This window comes from Ustilaginoidea virens, chromosome 6 (genome assembly GCF_000687475.1).
Source record: "Ustilaginoidea virens chromosome 6, complete sequence".
In the NCBI taxonomy this organism is placed as follows: Eukaryota; Fungi; Ascomycota; class Sordariomycetes; order Hypocreales; family Clavicipitaceae; genus Ustilaginoidea; species Ustilaginoidea virens.
The window spans coordinates 1,507,385-1,524,456 of NC_057321.1; the positions used below are offsets into that span (position 1 = coordinate 1,507,385).

The window sequence follows — 17,072 nt, forward strand, 5'->3', positions numbered from 1 at the left end:
TTGGGCGGCTCCATCCATGGGCACGCGAGGCCGCGCGGTTCTCGCAGGGCAAGTCGGTGGTTTTTGTGCAGCTGGAAATCTGATCTGTCGAGTGCTCCATGTCGTCGTTTGCTTCGAGATTCATGGGCGGCTGGCTGGGTTGGGACTTGGAGGGACGGCCAGTGCATCACGCTGACCCGTGGCGGCGTAGGCCTATCCATTGACCTGTGCAGACATGTCCATGGCATGTCAACCCGATCAAGTGAAATATCCGTCAGCAGCTGGAATAGATGCCTCGCGCTCGATTCACCTGCCCATCACCTGCCCTCACCTGCCCATCATTCGTCTGCCCCTGGGAGTCGATGCATTCGTGACAAGGCGCAAACGCTACCGGTCATTTCCTCCCGACATACGAATGAGATCAAGTTTGAACGAACCCCATACCCATAACCTTGCATATCCCGGCCAGCTCAGACCTTGCGGCACCAAAAGTGTGAGGGGGGCCGCACCAAGAGCGGTCGTTGAATCGCCACCATCCCGGTCCGCTGGGCCCGGCTCAATGGCCGGGATAACTTGCTGATGGCGGTCGTCGCACGGGGTTGCGCCCACTAACAGACACCTGGGGCCATCTGGGCTGGTGACTGGAGAAAGGTGGGGCGTGCTGGCAAGCGACAGAACGAAAACACGGCCCGTCGTCTCAAGGTGCTGTCAGAATGCAGGAGGTGGCACTGGGTTAATCTGCAGGGCTTCCGGTCCTCCGTGAGTCCGTAGGTCCGTAGTTGACATACGTGGCGACGGGATTCCGCTGTAGCCTTTGGGTGCGACGTGCGTCCACGGAACGCTGCGAGCACGTCCGTCCAGGCTAGGTACCCAAGGGTAGGCGAAGCTGAAGCTGTTCGGTACATCAAGTACAATGGTCTGGTGTCCTTTCAACTCCAGCTTTTGTATCTTTTTGTATCGACTCCGGGGTAATTCATAGCCAACAACACTAATCCATACGATAATTCCAACGTTGCCTCAAGCTCCCTCCTGGGTCCTGGGGTGGGGATGGGGAGGGTCAGGCGCGTTACAGTTGACATGTACTGTACGGTCTGTACGTCTGTACGTCTGTACCTAACCGAACCTAAGCTTGGTAGGCGATGCCATGGCCAAATTAGTTGACAGCATGTGATCGCCCCAGGCTGCGCACCCGACGAATTAGCGCCGGGGTCTGGTCTGGTCCGAGTGAGGAAGGCATCTCTGGTCATCTCCTGGGGCCCCCTTCATTGGTCGAAACGCCGAACGAGCTAGCTGGTTGACTAAAAGCCGAACCTTCCCAAAAGGTCTACGGTCTACATACCTACCTACCTACCTACCTAGGTATGTAGGTAGTTATTGACTTGTAATAAACGCAGCCCACCAGACGTCCCTCATCTTGCTTGCCTGCCGACTTCTCTTCCGTTTGATCCCCGGCTCTCGACAACATTCGCGCTTCTGATCGACTGTGCCGACAGTCTCATCTCGAAACCAGACCAACCTTGCTAGCAGGTACTAGAGGTAGCTGTGCTTGGATCGACTGCTTGCTCCTGACGACGACGCCACCATGCCTGGCAGCTCACGCCTGCCAGCCAGCCTCCTCGGCAGCTTGGACAAAGTCAAGCGTCGAGGGCCTGCCCCTCCTATTTCGAGCCTCCTTACTGTTGACTTGTGCGTATCTTGTTCCATTGGCAACACAACCTCCTCCTCAACATGGCCCACGTGTACTACTTTCGCTGTCCCGCAAGGACACGTCGAACCTGATGCTGGGCGCAATTGCTGTTGTGGTCTGGGCTCTGTGCAGTTCGACGAGAGCCAAAGTGTATTGGAACCAATCTCGCCTATACATGCCTCACAGCCCTGCACATCATCAGAGTACAAGCGCCGCCGCGCACGTGGGGGTGGAGGGTCAGCACAGCTAATGTTCTTATCCAACGCCTAGGCTGCGCAACATCGTCTTCTGTTACTTTGTTCTTCGGTGGACGCGGCGAGCCTTCTGGAAACTAAAGGGTCGCGGTCCCCTCGGCTCCGTCCTCGAGCTGTACCATGTCATTCAACGCACTCTGTACGGATACTTTCTTCGCGCCCCTGGCGTGCGCGGCAAGGTCCGCAAGCAGGTCGACGAGAACATCGCGCAAATGTCGTCCAAACTCGTTCCACCGACTGATACCCGGCATCTGATGCTCCCCAAGGAAGGTATGGCAATGGACGCTGTGCGTGCCGAACTCGAAAAGCTGGCCAACCTCGATCATACGAGGTGGGAGGACGGCTATGTCTCCGGTGCAGTTTATCATGGCGAGCATGACCTCCTGAGTCTCCAAACAGAGGCTTTCGGCAAGTTCACCGTCGCCAACCCCATTCACCCGGATGTCTTTCCCGGCGTGCGCAAGATGGAGGCCGAGATAGTCAGCATGGTGCTCAACTTGTTCCACGGCCCTCCTGGGGCAGCTGGCGTTACGACTGCCGGTGGCACGGAGAGTATTCTCATGGCCTGCTTGAGCGCACGCCAAAAGGCCCATGTCGAGCGTGGAGTGACCGAACCAGAAATGTGAGTTCCCCCTCCTCCGGAAACACTGGATGCAAAAGTGATACGAGCGCCCCCCCCCGGGTCCCCCCGGGTCCCCTCATACATGTTGCAGTCCCCTCTTCGACCTGGGTTATTGATCTGCCGTGCGACAGGATTCTTCCTTCTACCGCTCACACGGCCTTTCGCAAAGCCGGCGATTACTTCAAAATCAAGATTCACTTGGTAGATTGCCCTTCCCCTAGCTATCAAGTGGACTTGCGTTCCGTGCTCCGTCTCATCAACGCCAATACAATACTGCTTGTCGGATCTGCCCCCAACTTCCCTCACGGAATCATGGACGACATCTCCGCTCTTTCAAGGCTGGCAATCCGCAAGAAGCTGCCACTCCATGTCGACTGCTGCCTGGGCTCTTTCCTCGTCCCGTGCCTCGAGAAAGCCGGCTTCGACTCGGAGCTTTTCGACTTTCGTCTCAAGGGCGTCACGAGCATCAGTTGCGACACGCACAAGTACGGTTTTGCTCCCAAGGGAAACTCGACAGTGTTGTACCGAACTGCCGAGCTGCGGCAGTACCAGTACTACGTCTGCCCTGATTGGTCCGGAGGTGTTTATGCCTCTCCCGGCCTGGCTGGCTCACGTCCTGGTGCCTTGATTGCCGGCTGCTGGGCAAGCTTGATGACGGTTGGCGAGGCGGGATACGTCGACGCCTGCGTCAAGATTGTCGGCGCTGCCAAGAAGATTGCGGAAGCTGTTCAAACCTCGGGAACCCTGAGCGGGGAGCTGGAGATTCTGGGCAAGCCTCTTGTCTCGGTCGTCGCCTTCAGCGCCCGAAACCTGGACATTTACGACGTCGCAGATGCCATGTCGACCAAGGGATGGCACCTCAACGCACTGCAAAACCCTCCGGCCATCCACGTAGCCGTCACCTTGCCCATCTCCAAGGTCTGGCAACGGCTGGTGAGCGACTTGGAGACTGTTGTCGAGGAGGAGAAGGAGAAGGAGAGAGCGCGCCTGGTGGAAGGCAAGGGGGCCAAGGGCAAGGCCATGGGTGACTCGGCCGCTCTATATGGGGTGGCGGGCTCGCTGCCAAACAAGAGTGTGGTCGTCGACTTGGCAAATGGATTCTTGGATATTCTGTACAAGGCATAGAAAAGGGGGGGCGGCGTCTGTTGGCATGTTTCAGTTTACAGCGGTTTCTTGTATTATTTCTTACTTTATTCATATACATTTCCTGACAAAAAAAAATACAACAGACACTATAATAAAAAAGGAAAAAAAAATAACCTGAGGGTATTGCGAGCGCTTGCTAGCATGCATGGTGGAAGCTGGTTCAAGGAGCGAGGTTATCGCCGTCGGAGAGGTGTAGTTGTTGAAAAAAAGATGAGTAGCTGAGTTTCGCGGCATTCGACGGGCAAAGGCGTCCTCTGCCGCAAACTTGCACCAACAAGGGTTCCCGCGCGCCTCGATTCCAGACGGGACAATGAGGTTTTTGCCAGCTATTGACGCGTTCCAAAACGCAATGGGGAGGAGCTTGGCGACCGCCTCACTTTGTAGGCCCAGGGGGATTAAACCGAGGGTGCGAGAGCTCAGGGGGGGGCCGACCCGACCAGGAAATTGTGTTGGTGTTTGAGGATTTGTTGCAAAGTTTGCGGGGCTGGAAAGAAGACTGAGGCGAGGCGTACGTGCATACGACATGATGGTATGCCACCAAGAAAGCGGCCGTCGAGGAGAGCATGAATGAGTGATGTGCGGGTTCGGCAACGAGTGAAACATCCCGGAGGCGCAAGCGTGGGTGTAATATGTAGCCATGTTGTTGCGGTGATGCCCAAGGGTTCTCGCGTTTCAACGTACGTGCAAAAGCCGACATGAGACGGGACGAGAAGCTAGACTTGGACAGGCGCCAAGATGAAGCACGTACGAGCTGTGCATGCGCACCTGGGGGAATGGATTCGCACCCTCTTTTCGGTCACATTTATCCACGTTGCGCTGCAGGAATAGGTTTTCGCCCGGGATGGGTACATATGTCGAGGCACAGCCGCACTCCTGATGGAGAAGGCCAACGCGACGACAAGGTCGGAGGGCTTCACCGCCGTCATGTAGCCTGCGTTTCTTGGCGTTTCGAATGGCTTGCACTTGCATGTCTGCCTGCGTGTGAAATCTGTGTCGAGGCGATACCACTAGATGGCGTCGCTATGGCAGAGAGAGAGAGAGATTTGATCGATCCAGGCTCCCGTCCAGCGCCAGCTTATCACATGAATTCCCCATGTCGCTCCTGTGCTGTCTGAACACGAGAATATATTACTCGGTTTCCCGCGGTTTCCCGGTTGAAAGATGGGGTGCGGCAAATCCCAGAAAGACGTACTACTTGGCGTTATGTTGTGTTGTAGAACTTGGGGGAATGGGTGCAACAGCAAAATATCCGTGGTAATTTTGCCGGCGTTTCGCTTTGGATGAATGGCACGGCACGTCTTGCATGGATGCGAGGATGCCTGGTGGCTCTGGAGAATCTCTGGCGACGGCGGGCGAGGGCTCGGCCGGGGCGAGACGGCATCGTCATCAGTCAGTAAAAGGTGGCCGTGTGGTAGATGGAGCCGGGCTTTATTAGTTACCAGACTGTGGTGAAATGTGTCGTGAATCGTGGTTCGTGAGTCGTGAGTCGTGAGTCGTGAATCGTGATTCTGGGGAAGGAGCCAGCAAGTGGTGGCAGGGGAACCTGCAAATGCAAGTGCAACCACCACTGCCACTGCCATCCAGACACCTCTGATCCTCCTTCAATTTCAGCCCTTCTCCCCCGCCCTTGTTCCCCCAGGAGCCGAGACGCATTATCATCAACGTCAGCCAGCACCACCAGCATGGCCGTCTGCCTTTCTCGTCTTTCTTGTTCGTGCGGGTGTGGAAGGTGGAAGGCGACTGCAGTCACATCTTGGCTGCTGTGCGAGAGCGTCACACGCCTTGGGGGATGAGGCTTCCTTCCCTTGGCGCGTTTCCGAGGCAATATCGCCGTTGCGTATGTCTTTGTACGAACGCGGTGAGCGAGTTGTGATGCGCATGAGTGGGGGAAAGAAATGAGGTAAAGTACGTGCTCATCAATGGGTTGGTTGTAAATGGAGATATAAACCGGCTGGTTTCCCCTCCCATCGACCTCTTTTATATTCTGCCTTTAACTTCATCTCTGTCGCATCATCATGGTCTGTATGGCTGATATTCGTCGACACAGTCCATGCTTCTCCCCGTAAAGAAGACTATAGTTGAATCACGCCGTCCTTCCTTTGCATGGCAAAGCCATGACGATGCAGCAACTTGGAGATTCCAGTTCTGGTTTTGGCCTGGGCGGGCTTCCCAGCTTTAAAGCTGGCTTAGGACTGCATCTTCCCCTCGACGCAGATGTGTCCCATGCTTCCTCGCAAATCACAACTCAAGGGGGACAGTCTGGTGCATCGACCAAGGACAGCAAGCCGGACCGAAGTGCTTCCTCAACCCCGTCGCCTCGAACCATACCAAAGAAGCGCTTCCAGGCTACAGTCGAGGAAGGCAACCCATCATCAGACGACGACTGCAGAACCCGTCTTGCAGCCTCCCCCGCGGACAAGAAATCTACTCCTGAATCGTCGTACCCTTGCTCACCTTTTACTCCTTACATACCCACCGGCCCTCTTACACCACCTCGTTCTAGGGAGTCTAGTCCCAAGCAAAGGCCAACTGTACACTTTTCCGCCAGGCACCCTGTTTTTCTTCATCACCGAACGAATGGCTCTCCTTTGCAGCATGACAATGCTCAGGAAAGGCGAGCCGCGGTAAATGATGCTGAGGGAAATACCGCCCCTTTGCTGTCCGTGGTAGATAAGCAATGGGGAATATTGTTCACAGAGCATGGACAGCCATCGACGAGGTTTGGCCAAGTTCTTCGAGAAATAGCAAACTACGTGGTATGGTTCAAGCTACTCTTCCATACTGAAATTGGGACTCCTCTAATGAGGAGAAATAGATTCGAGAATACGAACCATGCCATTCGATGGTCATCCCACCACATAAACTGCTTACATTTTACAAAAAATACAAGCTTGATGACGAACATTTTCCCTTTCAAGGTTCGTCCTCAGTTCCAGTCCCCCTTTTCTCCTTTGACCTCCTCTTCCTCTTCCTCCTTCTTTTTCATTTGGCAACTCATGTTCAGTGTTGGTCAGAAATCTTTACCTTTCCGTCTCGCCACGATTTTCGCAAACTCGAACTACTCTACCAAGACCTCTCATGCGAATACCACCTGATCCAGGACCAGGAACAGGACCACGACCGCACGAGACCACACGTCCCTGCTCTCACCCCTTCTGGCTTCCAAACTTGGTTCACGGCCTTTACCCAAGCTTCACCCGCCCTTGAAGCCCGCCGTCTCTCACAGATCATTCCACAAGTCCCTCTCGAGGCGGACTCTCCCCCAAACACCAAATCCGAGCGCCTACCCAGACAATTCTCTCGACACCTCCTGCCTGCACATAGGAACAATGGCGTGTACAGAAGGGTAGTGGACGCCCTAGAAGACTGGAGCAGACGCATGAGAAGTGCAACATCCGAGCCACCCTCTCCTTCATCATTGGGCTCTCTGTTATACGGAGCTCTAGTCGATGGTGTATCCTCAGTTTACTCTGCGTCCCAGTCAAGGGGCTCCAGCGCAAAAGCCCCTCGGGCCGCCAGGGATACGTCCTACGACAAGTCCTACGATTCGGATGAATACAACCAGCGCCACAGCACGGCTAGGCAAGGCCAGCCAGTCATCATATCTCCCGCCTATCAGGCGAGACATTGGCCACCCGCACAACAGGCAGAGGCCCGTTATTCGCTCGGGAATAGCCATCTCCAACGAGTTGACTCGCGCTCATGTCACCCCGGCTCGGGTACTGAACGCGGCAGTGGCATTTTACGCCAACACCATGCTAGGGATAGCTCGCCGCAAAGGACAAGGAATGCCTCTAGCGGGATGTCGAGAAATGAGACTATATCCGCAACAGGCAGGCGTCGTGATAAGAGTCCCAAGGCAAAGAGGGCAGAGTCCAAGGACAGGATGCACGGCAAGGGGAGATACAGAAGGCGCGAATCTCCAGGGCATCTTCACAGGCCAATCGAGGGCAAGGATGCCACTGCGTTGGCTTCTGTAGCTCCATCTGGCCCGGGCATAGCCACCGATCAATTGCCGGCCAGGGCGGACAGCTACCGATTCTTCCAGGGGAGAGTGCCAGGGCCCATGTATGACGAGTTTTTGAAGCAGAGGGGCAGAGTGCATGGATATTCGAGGGATGGGGGGGAAATGGGTGGCGAATGTAGGCAAAGTTTCAACCAATGCTCACGTAGATGACTTATTGAAGTCCAGGTAGCAGGGTGAAGGCGGTGGAGGAGAATGAGCTTTACATGCGGCATTCTCTACGCAGGTTGTCGTCTATTTAGGTACATGAAGAAAAAATCAACGTAAAACGTCTCTTCCAGTGCAATGCATGGTATCTTTGGCTTCCCTCCTCGGTAAAGTCAGCTCCTCCCCTTTGAAAACAGTAGAAGAAAAAAACAATGTCTGCGCCAAGGCAAGGCAGTCATGACTAAAGATCATGATGCAAGATGTAGAAAAAAGGGTCGCACGCCAAGAACAGCAATCAACCAAGCTAAAGGGCATGCATCATATCTTTCTTTCCTCGGATCCATAAAAGGACAACAAAGAAAAAAAAAAGAAAGGTCCAGTCGTAGGTTGTCGTGAATTCATACAAAAGCGCTCTGTGCTCGCCAAAAATAATAAAATAAAGAACCACTACTCGTACTCTCGTCGACTCATAATGTAAATCGTAAGAAAGGCGGAAGAAAAAAAAAAAAAAAAAAGAACAGAGAGAGGGGGAAACGGGCGGGGGGGGAGGGTGCCAGTTTTTACTACCGCGTGGGAGAGTCGAACCCCATGACGCTGGCGATGTTTGCGCGGTGGGCTCGCTTGCGCTTGAGGGCCTGGTAGTCGGACTTGAAGGTTGCGATGCATCGCTGGAGGTCCTTGTCGGGATGGGGCGGCATTTGTATCTCGACGGCTTTGAGACATATGCGGAGGTGCTGGATCTCGTCGTCGTTTTCTTGCAGCTCGTGCTCCCTGGTGTTTTGTTAGCGCGACGGCATGCCCCCGGTGGGGGGGGGGGGGGGGGGTAGGGTGTAGTACAGATAAGAGATGCGGTTCTGCAGAAAGATGATGCGTTGGGCGGCGCGTTCGGCGCGCTCGATGAGGAGGCCTTGGATATGCTGCGTGGCACGGTTAGACGGGTGTTTTATTGCCGGATGGACGGTCTTGGTGTTGATTGGGGGGTGGTGGCGTACTTGGGATTCTTCCTGCCGAGCCTTGAGGTTGGTCACGACGGCGGACAGTTCATCGTTGAGCTTGGCCATCTCGGCAATGACCTTGCTTGCTTGCGAGGCCGTCATTCCTCTCTTGGGGGGCGGCTCATCCTCCTCCAGGTCCTTCTCGGCCTGACGTTCCCTAAGCAGCGACGCCGAGAGGTCGGAAAACTGCGACTTGTACAAGGACGAGGCCGGCGATGCCAGGGCCGACCCCGCGTCGCTGCGGACCGGGCTCCGGACCCCCGGCGGATAGGGCAGGCTCCTGGGCCCGAGGCCGAGGCAGAGCCCGAAGTCCGGCGCGTCCCCGTGGGCGGTCGGGCTGCTGCCCACCGCCCTCTCGAGCCGCTCGAGCTGGTTGCCCAGCACCAAATCGTCGACGTGTTCGGAGCCGTCGTACGTCAGCCGCCGAGCCAGCCGGCTGAGACGCCTGGCTAGGTCGTGCCTCGCCGCGCGCGTCGTCACGGCATCGACGCCCTTGGGGGGCGTTGTGTGCGACAGCTCCCGCCGCAGCGGGCTGATGCTGAATCCCGCGTTCGAGTAGGCCAGGCTGGAGGCGACGCTCGGGCTGGCGAAGCGCGCGGGCGTGTGGACCGCTCCGTCGGCCAGGTCCCCCCTGTCGCTGGCCGGTCCGCCGGGCGAAGGGGGCGAGGCGGCGTGGCTGTCAACGTCGTTTCGGCTGCAGCAGCGGCTGCAGAGCCCGTGGTCGCTGCTGCCGCCGCTCGTGGTGGCTCGGCGATCCGGCGCCGGGCTGCTTCTCTGGCTCTTGTGCGGCGCCGCGCCGCCGAGCTGGGGGGGTTCTCGCTGCTCGGCGTGTCCCATGGCTCGCGGGTCGCGGATGGCGGGATGCGGTTCACGGACCCGGGAACGTCTTTGCTTTTGTTTTGTTTTGGTTTGTCCCTGCACACGGCCGTTTTGATGGCGCGAGGAGGAGGAGGAGGAAGAAAGAAGCAGAAGAGGAAGAAGAGGAAGAAGAAGAAGAATAGACAGGCTTCGCATTACTCGTCCCTTCGTTATCCGAACCAGCGGTCCATGGGCAGGACTACGCGGTCATTTGGGCAGAGACGGAGGGCCGCAGCATCCGAGGAATTGGTCGCGAGGAGGGAGCAGAGAGGATGTCATGAAAGCATCCCCGGTGAGGATGAGCAACGGTAAACCTATGATGCCCGTCGAAGGGGGGAGGGTGGCAGAATGAAGAGCAGGAGAAGGGGCAAAAAAAAAAAAAAAAAAAAAAAAAAAGAGAGAGAGAGAGAGAGAGAGGCCAAGTCGTCCAGCCACCTGTGACTATTATGCCCAAGGGAAGGCTCACCGACCTTCACTGCTCCAGAGTCCGGGGGCCCAGGGCCCAGGGGTCGTCGACGGCTCGTTGCAGCGGATTCGGCACTAGCGCGCGCCGCGAGGAACCCGTCAATTTCGTTTCAATCTCAGCCTGGGGTATGCACTTGGCGGATGCACTTGGCGGAGGGGGATGGAGCAACTGGCGAACGGGTTGAACCAGTGTGTTGACTTGACGCGAGCCTCTTGGGCGGCTTCCTGTTCATAGGCTGCGTATGGTAAAACTCATAGTGATGAAGCTGGAAATATTATGGCTAAAAAAAAGAAATAGGCGATTGCAGTGGCGCGGTTAGGCTTTGGAGTTTGCAGGGCCGTGATTGGCTGGCGGCAGGTCCCCCCCGTTTGGCCTCGCTCTCGCTGGCGGTTAACTTGAGCGCGTGAGCAGACTCGACTACCCTACCCTGTACAGACTACGGGACCTGGAATCAGGCAATGGGCGGCATCCAGCCTGACGGCCTCCTTGACGGCCTCCTTGACGGCCTCCTTGACGGCATAGTAGAGTCTGGTTGGTTGCCTTTGCAAGCACCGACACCACATTAGCTTCCTGCTGCGTGGCTGCATTGTTCTCCACGAAACCCCTCCCACGCAACTCCATGTTGATGCAGGCTTGTCTGCTTGTCCCCATATCCATCCGTCTCCGTGGCGGTGACAGCTTCATTTCATGCACGCAAGATAGTGCGCTACTCCGTACACTAACTACTAAATCCCAAACGCAGACAAGCCTCCGCAGAATCCAACCAGACACATCAAATTGCACGGATGTACGTACAGAGTGCCGAGTACGGAGCACGTCATCGTCGGTTCCACTCGTATTGGCGCAAGTAATTAATTCAAACCCGGGCTGCCGTTGCCGCTGGAGTCCCGTACAGTAGCATGTACCAAGGTAACCAACCAGCCACTAACAGCAAGCCAGCCGACGCAGCGTCTTGTCTGTTCCACCAGTCAGCCCCCCCCCCCCCCCCCCCCGGGTTGCTCCTTCCTGCATTCCACATTCCACGCGGCATCCTTTCCTCTGCCCCGGCAAGTGCCCATTGCCCCAGCATTTGCTTCATCATCGCTATTGCCGACTTGCCACCTGCCTGGGATCAATACAGTACATGTACCTACCTACAAGTAGTCTGGTTGATCCTCGCTCGTCCTCGGACCCTGAAAGCCCGCCATGCTTTGCGCATGACCGCCGCATCTTTCTTTCCTTCTCAACCGAGGCCTTTTCCCTCCACAGGTGTCAATCGCATAGATGCCTTTCCCATCCCCCAAGTGACCCGTCACCACCACCTCCTTCGTCGCTCCGACGCTTCCCACCAAAACCCCCCCCCCCGGGTTCCCCAGCAGACGGGCCTCGGCCTCGGCTTTGACCTGGAGCTACCGCGCGCGGGGCCCAATTGCTGGCTTTGAGTCAGACCCAGCCCCGCTGTCTTTCCGGTGTCGCGACTGATTGACAGCTTCCAAACAGTTTGCCTTTGCTTTCAATGACAACCATTTAGCGCAACACCCGTCATACCCATTCCTCAGCATTTCCCGCCGCTAATCACCTTTACCGTTCTTCTTCCCCAAGTTTTACTTCTCTGGGACGCCAAGCAGTCAACTTGACCATACCCTCGATTGCCGTTCCGCATCTTCCCCTTAACGTCTGGGTAATCCACCATGTCGTGGAAGTCGTCAGAGAGGCTGATGGACACCATCCGGCACTACGCCAAGTTCCCCGCTACGGGTGTGAGCTTGCGACAGATGGTGCAGTTTGGCGACAAGCCGTCAACAGGTATGTTCCCCCCCTCCCCCATTGAACCGGGGAAAGCAAAGGGAAAGAAAAACGCACCCATGGTTGGCATGTGACTGACATCATGACGTAGGCACTCTCTTTCGCGCCTCTCAATTCTTGGCCGAAGAGCTGCCTATTCGCCTGGCGCATCGTGTCCAAGAACTGGACGATTTGCCCGATGGACTGAACGACATGCCTTCCGTCACGAGAGTTAAAGATTGGTACGCGCAATCTTTCGAGGTATGTTCCGGCTGGCTTCACACACTACAGCCCCCGGGTCGTATAGGACATGAAATTAACCCCCCCATGTGACTCCAACAGGAAATCACCCAGCTTCCGCGGCCGAATTTGAACAAAGATGTTCGCGATCGCTTGATGAAACCCTCCAAAGGTAATGGTCGAATTATCCAACGACTGTCGGAAGCGACCCCGAATCCCTCCATCGATGAAGGCGACGCCTCCGGCTGGGGTGGGTTGCAAACATCTAGCAACGGCAACGGCAAGTCAAGGTCTTTGTCGAGAAGATACTTTGCCACCGTCGACGATACCGGTGACTGGCCCCCGGAGCTTCAGCTGTACAATCAAAGGTTTGCCCAGACTCTCCACACGATCAAGCGAAGACACGACGGCGTCGTGACAACCATGGCGCAAGGCATTTTGGAATACAAGCGCCGCCGCCAGCGCATGCAGATTGACGGCACTATCCAGTCTTTTCTCGATCGATTCTACATGTCCCGCATTGGCATTCGGATGCTTATCGGGCAGCACATTGCCCTCACAGACCAGAGCCACCATCGCGACCCGACCTATGTTGGGGTCATTTGCACAAAAACAAACGTCAAGGACCTTGCCCAAGAGGCCATCGAAAACGCCCGGTTTGTTTGCGAGGATCACTACGGCCTGTTTGAAGCCCCTCGGATCCAGTTGGTCTGCAATCCCAACCTGGACTTCATGTACGTGCCTGGCCACTTGTCGCACATGCTCTTTGAGACCCTGAAGAATTCTCTTCGCGCCGTTGTCGAAACACACGGCATGGATAAACAGGAGTTTCCCGTGACCAAGGTCATCGTGGCCGAGGGGAAGGAAGACATTACAATCAAGATCTCGGACGAGGGAGGTGGCATCCCGCGCAGTGCCATCCCTTTGGTGTGGACATATATGTACACGACGGTTGATCGCACACCCAACCTGGACCCGGACTTTGACAAGAGCGACTTCAAGGCGCCCATGGCCGGTTTCGGGTACGGCCTGCCTATTTCACGGCTGTACGCAAGGTACTTTGGCGGCGACTTGAAGTTGATCAGCATGGAAGGGTAAGTAGTCGGCTTACTCCAGACTCGTGCAGAGCAAAACCCCCAACCCGCCCTTCCACCCCTTCTCCACCCCCGTGCAAGACTAATCCCGGGTTCTCTCAGCTATGGCACCGATGTCTATCTCCATCTGAATCGGTTATCTTCGTCCTCGGAACCTCTCCAATAGCAATTAAACGCCGCCGGGGCTTCTTCCCCTTCACTGGTCCTGCGCAAACGTCTCAAGGATCGCCGGGAGATCACGGAGCGGCGACAAGTGGGTGATGCCGAGGCGGTGGTAAACGCACCTCCGAACGAGCTTTTCAACAGAAGAGAGGATCAAGAGGTTTGAGGGAAACAAAACAAAAAAAAAAGAAAACTACTGGTGCTTCGCAAGGAAACTGGGCTGTCATCTCAATCGCTGCATGTTGGACCATAAGTCTCTTTTTGACATGCACACATAAATACATGCGCTCTGGGCGTACGGCGCCGTGTACTGGTCGAATAACCACTTTCATACCTGCTGGGAAATTTGGGGACTGAGCACATCGCGTCGGCGATATCGAGCCAGCAAAACTGGGACATGTGTCGGATCATCGGGATGGTGGCTTTCTGTTTGATTTTTCGTCATTTTGGCCCAAACACACGAGTCTTTCTTTGTTCTTGAATAACCCGAGGGGAAAACGGGCTTGGCGACACGTCGCGCCCTTGCATGCAAAGAATCCAGCTAGAAGACGAGTGAATACCAGCGCTCAACAAGGCACGGCATAAATTCCTGGCGGGAGGGTGGAGGAGAAGCTTCGCCAAGTCATGCGGCCGGTTGGCAAGAGCTTGCAGTTGGTTACACCTGACGGCTGGCTGCACCACACGTCTGGTGCAGCCAGCTGTTGAAAGTAGGATTCCGATGTCCTCCTATAAACAAACAGCTGCGTCCCAGTCCCAAGTCCCATTTCACCCCCAACTCGCCGCCACACACGTTTTGTCTTTTTGTACGCGTGAGGGAGGAATCCGGGCTCAACGTTTGGCGCCTTTCCCATATGACGGGGCACTCACAGGTTCCCCCTCCAGCTCCGAACCAGAGGTCAACTCACCACAGAAAGTCTGAATCTCCCCCCGAGGAACACGGCCCGAACAAACATGGCCAGCAGAAAGGGAAACGCCAAAGGGAGCTCGTAAGTGGAGTTGCTCTGTGAACCGCGTCACACTCCGCTTCATGCTGCTGACGAGAACGCACTCTCTCTCTCCAGGGCGCCAGAGTCGGTGGTTCCTGTTCGGTATGTCATGTAATCTGCTGTCGAGGTTCCAGGGGCGTGTGCGACCCGTTTGCCCCTGCTGACCTCGGGGTGCTTGCTTCAGATACCGCTGCAAGGTGGGAGGCGAGTGGAAGCCGATACATGCGTTTTCTGAAAAGCAGCAACGCCTGGTCCACCGTCAAGTGGACGCTCGAGAAAAGGTGGATGCCGCAAATTCCGGCATGGTTTGCATGGAGCACTCTGCCGCCTTTCGCGCCGAACTGCGCTGCGATCTGTGCGGCTTGAACAAGCCGTACGATCAGTTTAGCAAGAACATGAGGAAATCTGATGCTCCTGTAAGTAGGGCCTGGTCCTGTGTCGAGCTTGAGCCCATGGACTAAAGCAGAAACGAAAAGATGTGTATGCGGTGCACAGCCTGGACAGAAACCCAGGAACCGGGTGTGACGCCAGCGCCTCTGGAGACTGGTCACGTATCCATAGAAGAGCAGAACAAGCAAGTGTGGAACAAAAAGTATACCGACAGCACGGATTTCTTCCCGGATGACATGCTCCCTCAGGTACGTCTTTGGCAGTGGGAGAGAAAAAAAAGGAAAAAAAAAAAAACTACCCACCTCCTCAGGGGGTTGGCAGCATGGCATCATTTCTAATGCTCCTGTAGGCTCCAATCACTGCCTTGTCCTCGCTGGGAATCGATTATGAACAAGGCTTGACGAGACTAACACGAGATTCTCGCGTCAAAGGCTCCGCTTCAGTTTCGTCCAGCACTGGGAGCAAAGCCTTTGATGCGACTTCCATGCCTCCACACCTTGCGAATATAGTCAGCTCACTTTTTCAGACGCAGGGCTGGGCGGCCGCGTCGGAAAATACCGACAGCGCAAGTCACACGAGCGGTCCGTCTTTGCTGTCTCCCAGTGTCGTTGGATGGGCCAATCTTAATGACGTCCCTGGAAGCTGTGCGTCGGTGACGGAAACAGAGCCTGCAGGCAGCAGCAGCAACAACAGCTTTGTCGAGCGACGTGGCGAAAGGACGAATGATCTTCCTCCCCATCTTCGAGGTTATTGGATGAGTGAAGCACATGGCAAGACGGCGTCTAGAGGCAGTAGCTGTGGCGAATCAAGCGACGGGGGTTCCGGTTCCATCTCCACGGCTACGACAGTGCGCAACGAGGAGATGATGAAGACGCAGCGACGTGCTCCAATCCAGTACCATGCCTGGGATAATTCCGGCCAAATGCATGGCAAGCTGAAATCGCCCACCGTCTCGAGCAGTGACGCCTCGTCCACAAACTGCCAGACGCTCGACAACGACGACTGGCCAAGTCTCCCAGTCTCCAGTCAGGGGCCACCACCGCCAAGCCGGAAGGGCGCCTGGCACAAAGCGCCAAGAGTAATCAATCACAAGCACCAGTCCTTCACGGTTCAGCCGCGGTAGATGCTAACTCGAGGGAATTGTAGGCACAAAGGGAAGACGCGACGCAGCACATGCCGGCCAGACATATCGATCCGGACATTGACGAGCAGCGAAGACTACGCCATCGAGGGTGAAGCACTTTTGGCTGGCAACCTGCCAGGAGTCAAGTCAGCAGGACCCAGCAACCACTTGCAACGATCTTTTTTTTCCCTCGGCCCCCCTTTTTGTCCCGTTTTTTTTGTCCCGTCTTTTTTTTTTCTTCTTTTTTTTCTCTTTTCTTTTTCTCTTCTTTAGCTGCGGATGTTTGGTTCAGTGTGAAACGTTGATCAAACGCACTAAACGTGACTGGTAGGGATGGCCGGCTGGGAACCAACAACAATTGCAGCTGTGTAGTTATATAGAACTGATTGAACAGCCGACATGATGCCCTCGTGACGCCCATGACTCGTCCCATGTCGACCAGCCGTAGTCGGTGTGTTGGAGTCCCACCCCATCAGCGACAGGAATTCCCCAAGGGCCCAGGCAGATCATGATACCCTCGACAGCTGCGTAGGCATGGCAAAGCAGAGCAAAGCAGAGCAAAGCAGAGCAAAGCAGAGCAAAGCAGAGCAAAGCAGAGCAAAGCAGAGCAAAGCAGAGCAAAGCAGAGCAAAGCAGAGCAAAGCAGAGCAAAGCAGAGCAAAGCAGAGCAAAGCAGAGCAAAGCAGAGCAAAGCAGAGCAAAGCAGAGCAAAGCAGAGCAAAGCAGAGCAAAGCAGAGCAAAGCAGAGCAAAGCAGAGCAAAGCAGAGGCAGACGCAACTGGCCCTGAAAGGAATGTCGCTGTCCCTGTTATCGAGGCTGAGATTGAAGCGGGCTGCCTGCCACCCTGCCTTACCCACCTCACGTTGACGGGTGAGCGGCTGGACTCAACTGAAACGCCGTAAAGCCGCTACCTACCGTCTTGGGTAATATGTTGGTTAATCTTCTGGATCAATCTGAAATGGGGGAACCACGACATGTTCGAGAGCCAGCGACCAAGTTGGGCTCCCGTCCCCGGTAGCAGCGGTAGCAGAAATGGAGCCGGTCGCTAACCCAGGATGATGACCTCTGCCCTGATGGGACTGCGCGCCTACTAAGTCGCTGGACGAAAAGCCCTTTGGAGGATGAAAGTCAACG

At 55.7% G+C, this 17,072-nt stretch overlaps 4 protein-coding genes across 4 annotated transcripts; 3 read left to right on the plus strand and 1 right to left on the minus strand.

Moving 5' to 3' along the window:
• Nucleotides 1-1,561: 1,561 nt before the first annotated feature.
• Nucleotides 1,562-3,667, plus strand: UV8b_07359 (uncharacterized protein; the record flags this gene model as incomplete). Its single annotated transcript, XM_043144856.1, has 3 exons — nucleotides 1,562-1,665; nucleotides 1,937-2,542; nucleotides 2,674-3,667. The coding sequence occupies 3 exons, from the start codon at nucleotides 1,562-1,564 to the stop codon at nucleotides 3,665-3,667; spliced, it is 1,704 nt and encodes a 567-aa protein (XP_043000791.1).
• A 4,755-nt stretch (nucleotides 3,668-8,422) lies between these two features.
• On the minus strand, nucleotides 8,423-9,691 carry UV8b_07360 (uncharacterized protein; the record flags this gene model as incomplete). The annotated part of the gene is made up of 3 exons (XM_043144857.1): nucleotides 8,423-8,630; nucleotides 8,697-8,776; nucleotides 8,852-9,691. The coding sequence occupies 3 exons, from the start codon at nucleotides 9,689-9,691 to the stop codon at nucleotides 8,423-8,425; spliced, it is 1,128 nt and encodes a 375-aa protein (XP_043000792.1).
• Nucleotides 9,692-11,848: 2,157 nt separating this feature from the next.
• UV8b_07361 (uncharacterized protein) lies at nucleotides 11,849-13,442 on the plus strand (the record flags this gene model as incomplete). The annotated part of the gene is made up of 4 exons (XM_043144858.1): nucleotides 11,849-11,963; nucleotides 12,055-12,203; nucleotides 12,285-13,276; nucleotides 13,379-13,442. The coding sequence occupies 4 exons, from the start codon at nucleotides 11,849-11,851 to the stop codon at nucleotides 13,440-13,442; spliced, it is 1,320 nt and encodes a 439-aa protein (XP_043000793.1).
• Nucleotides 13,443-14,389: 947 nt separating this feature from the next.
• UV8b_07362 (uncharacterized protein) lies at nucleotides 14,390-16,050 on the plus strand (the record flags this gene model as incomplete). Its single annotated transcript, XM_043144859.1, has 6 exons — nucleotides 14,390-14,424; nucleotides 14,500-14,526; nucleotides 14,609-14,844; nucleotides 14,920-15,062; nucleotides 15,164-15,892; nucleotides 15,961-16,050. 6 exons carry the CDS (start codon nucleotides 14,390-14,392, stop codon nucleotides 16,048-16,050), a joined length of 1,260 nt encoding a protein of 419 aa, XP_043000794.1.
• Between the last annotated feature and the right edge of the window lie 1,022 nt (nucleotides 16,051-17,072).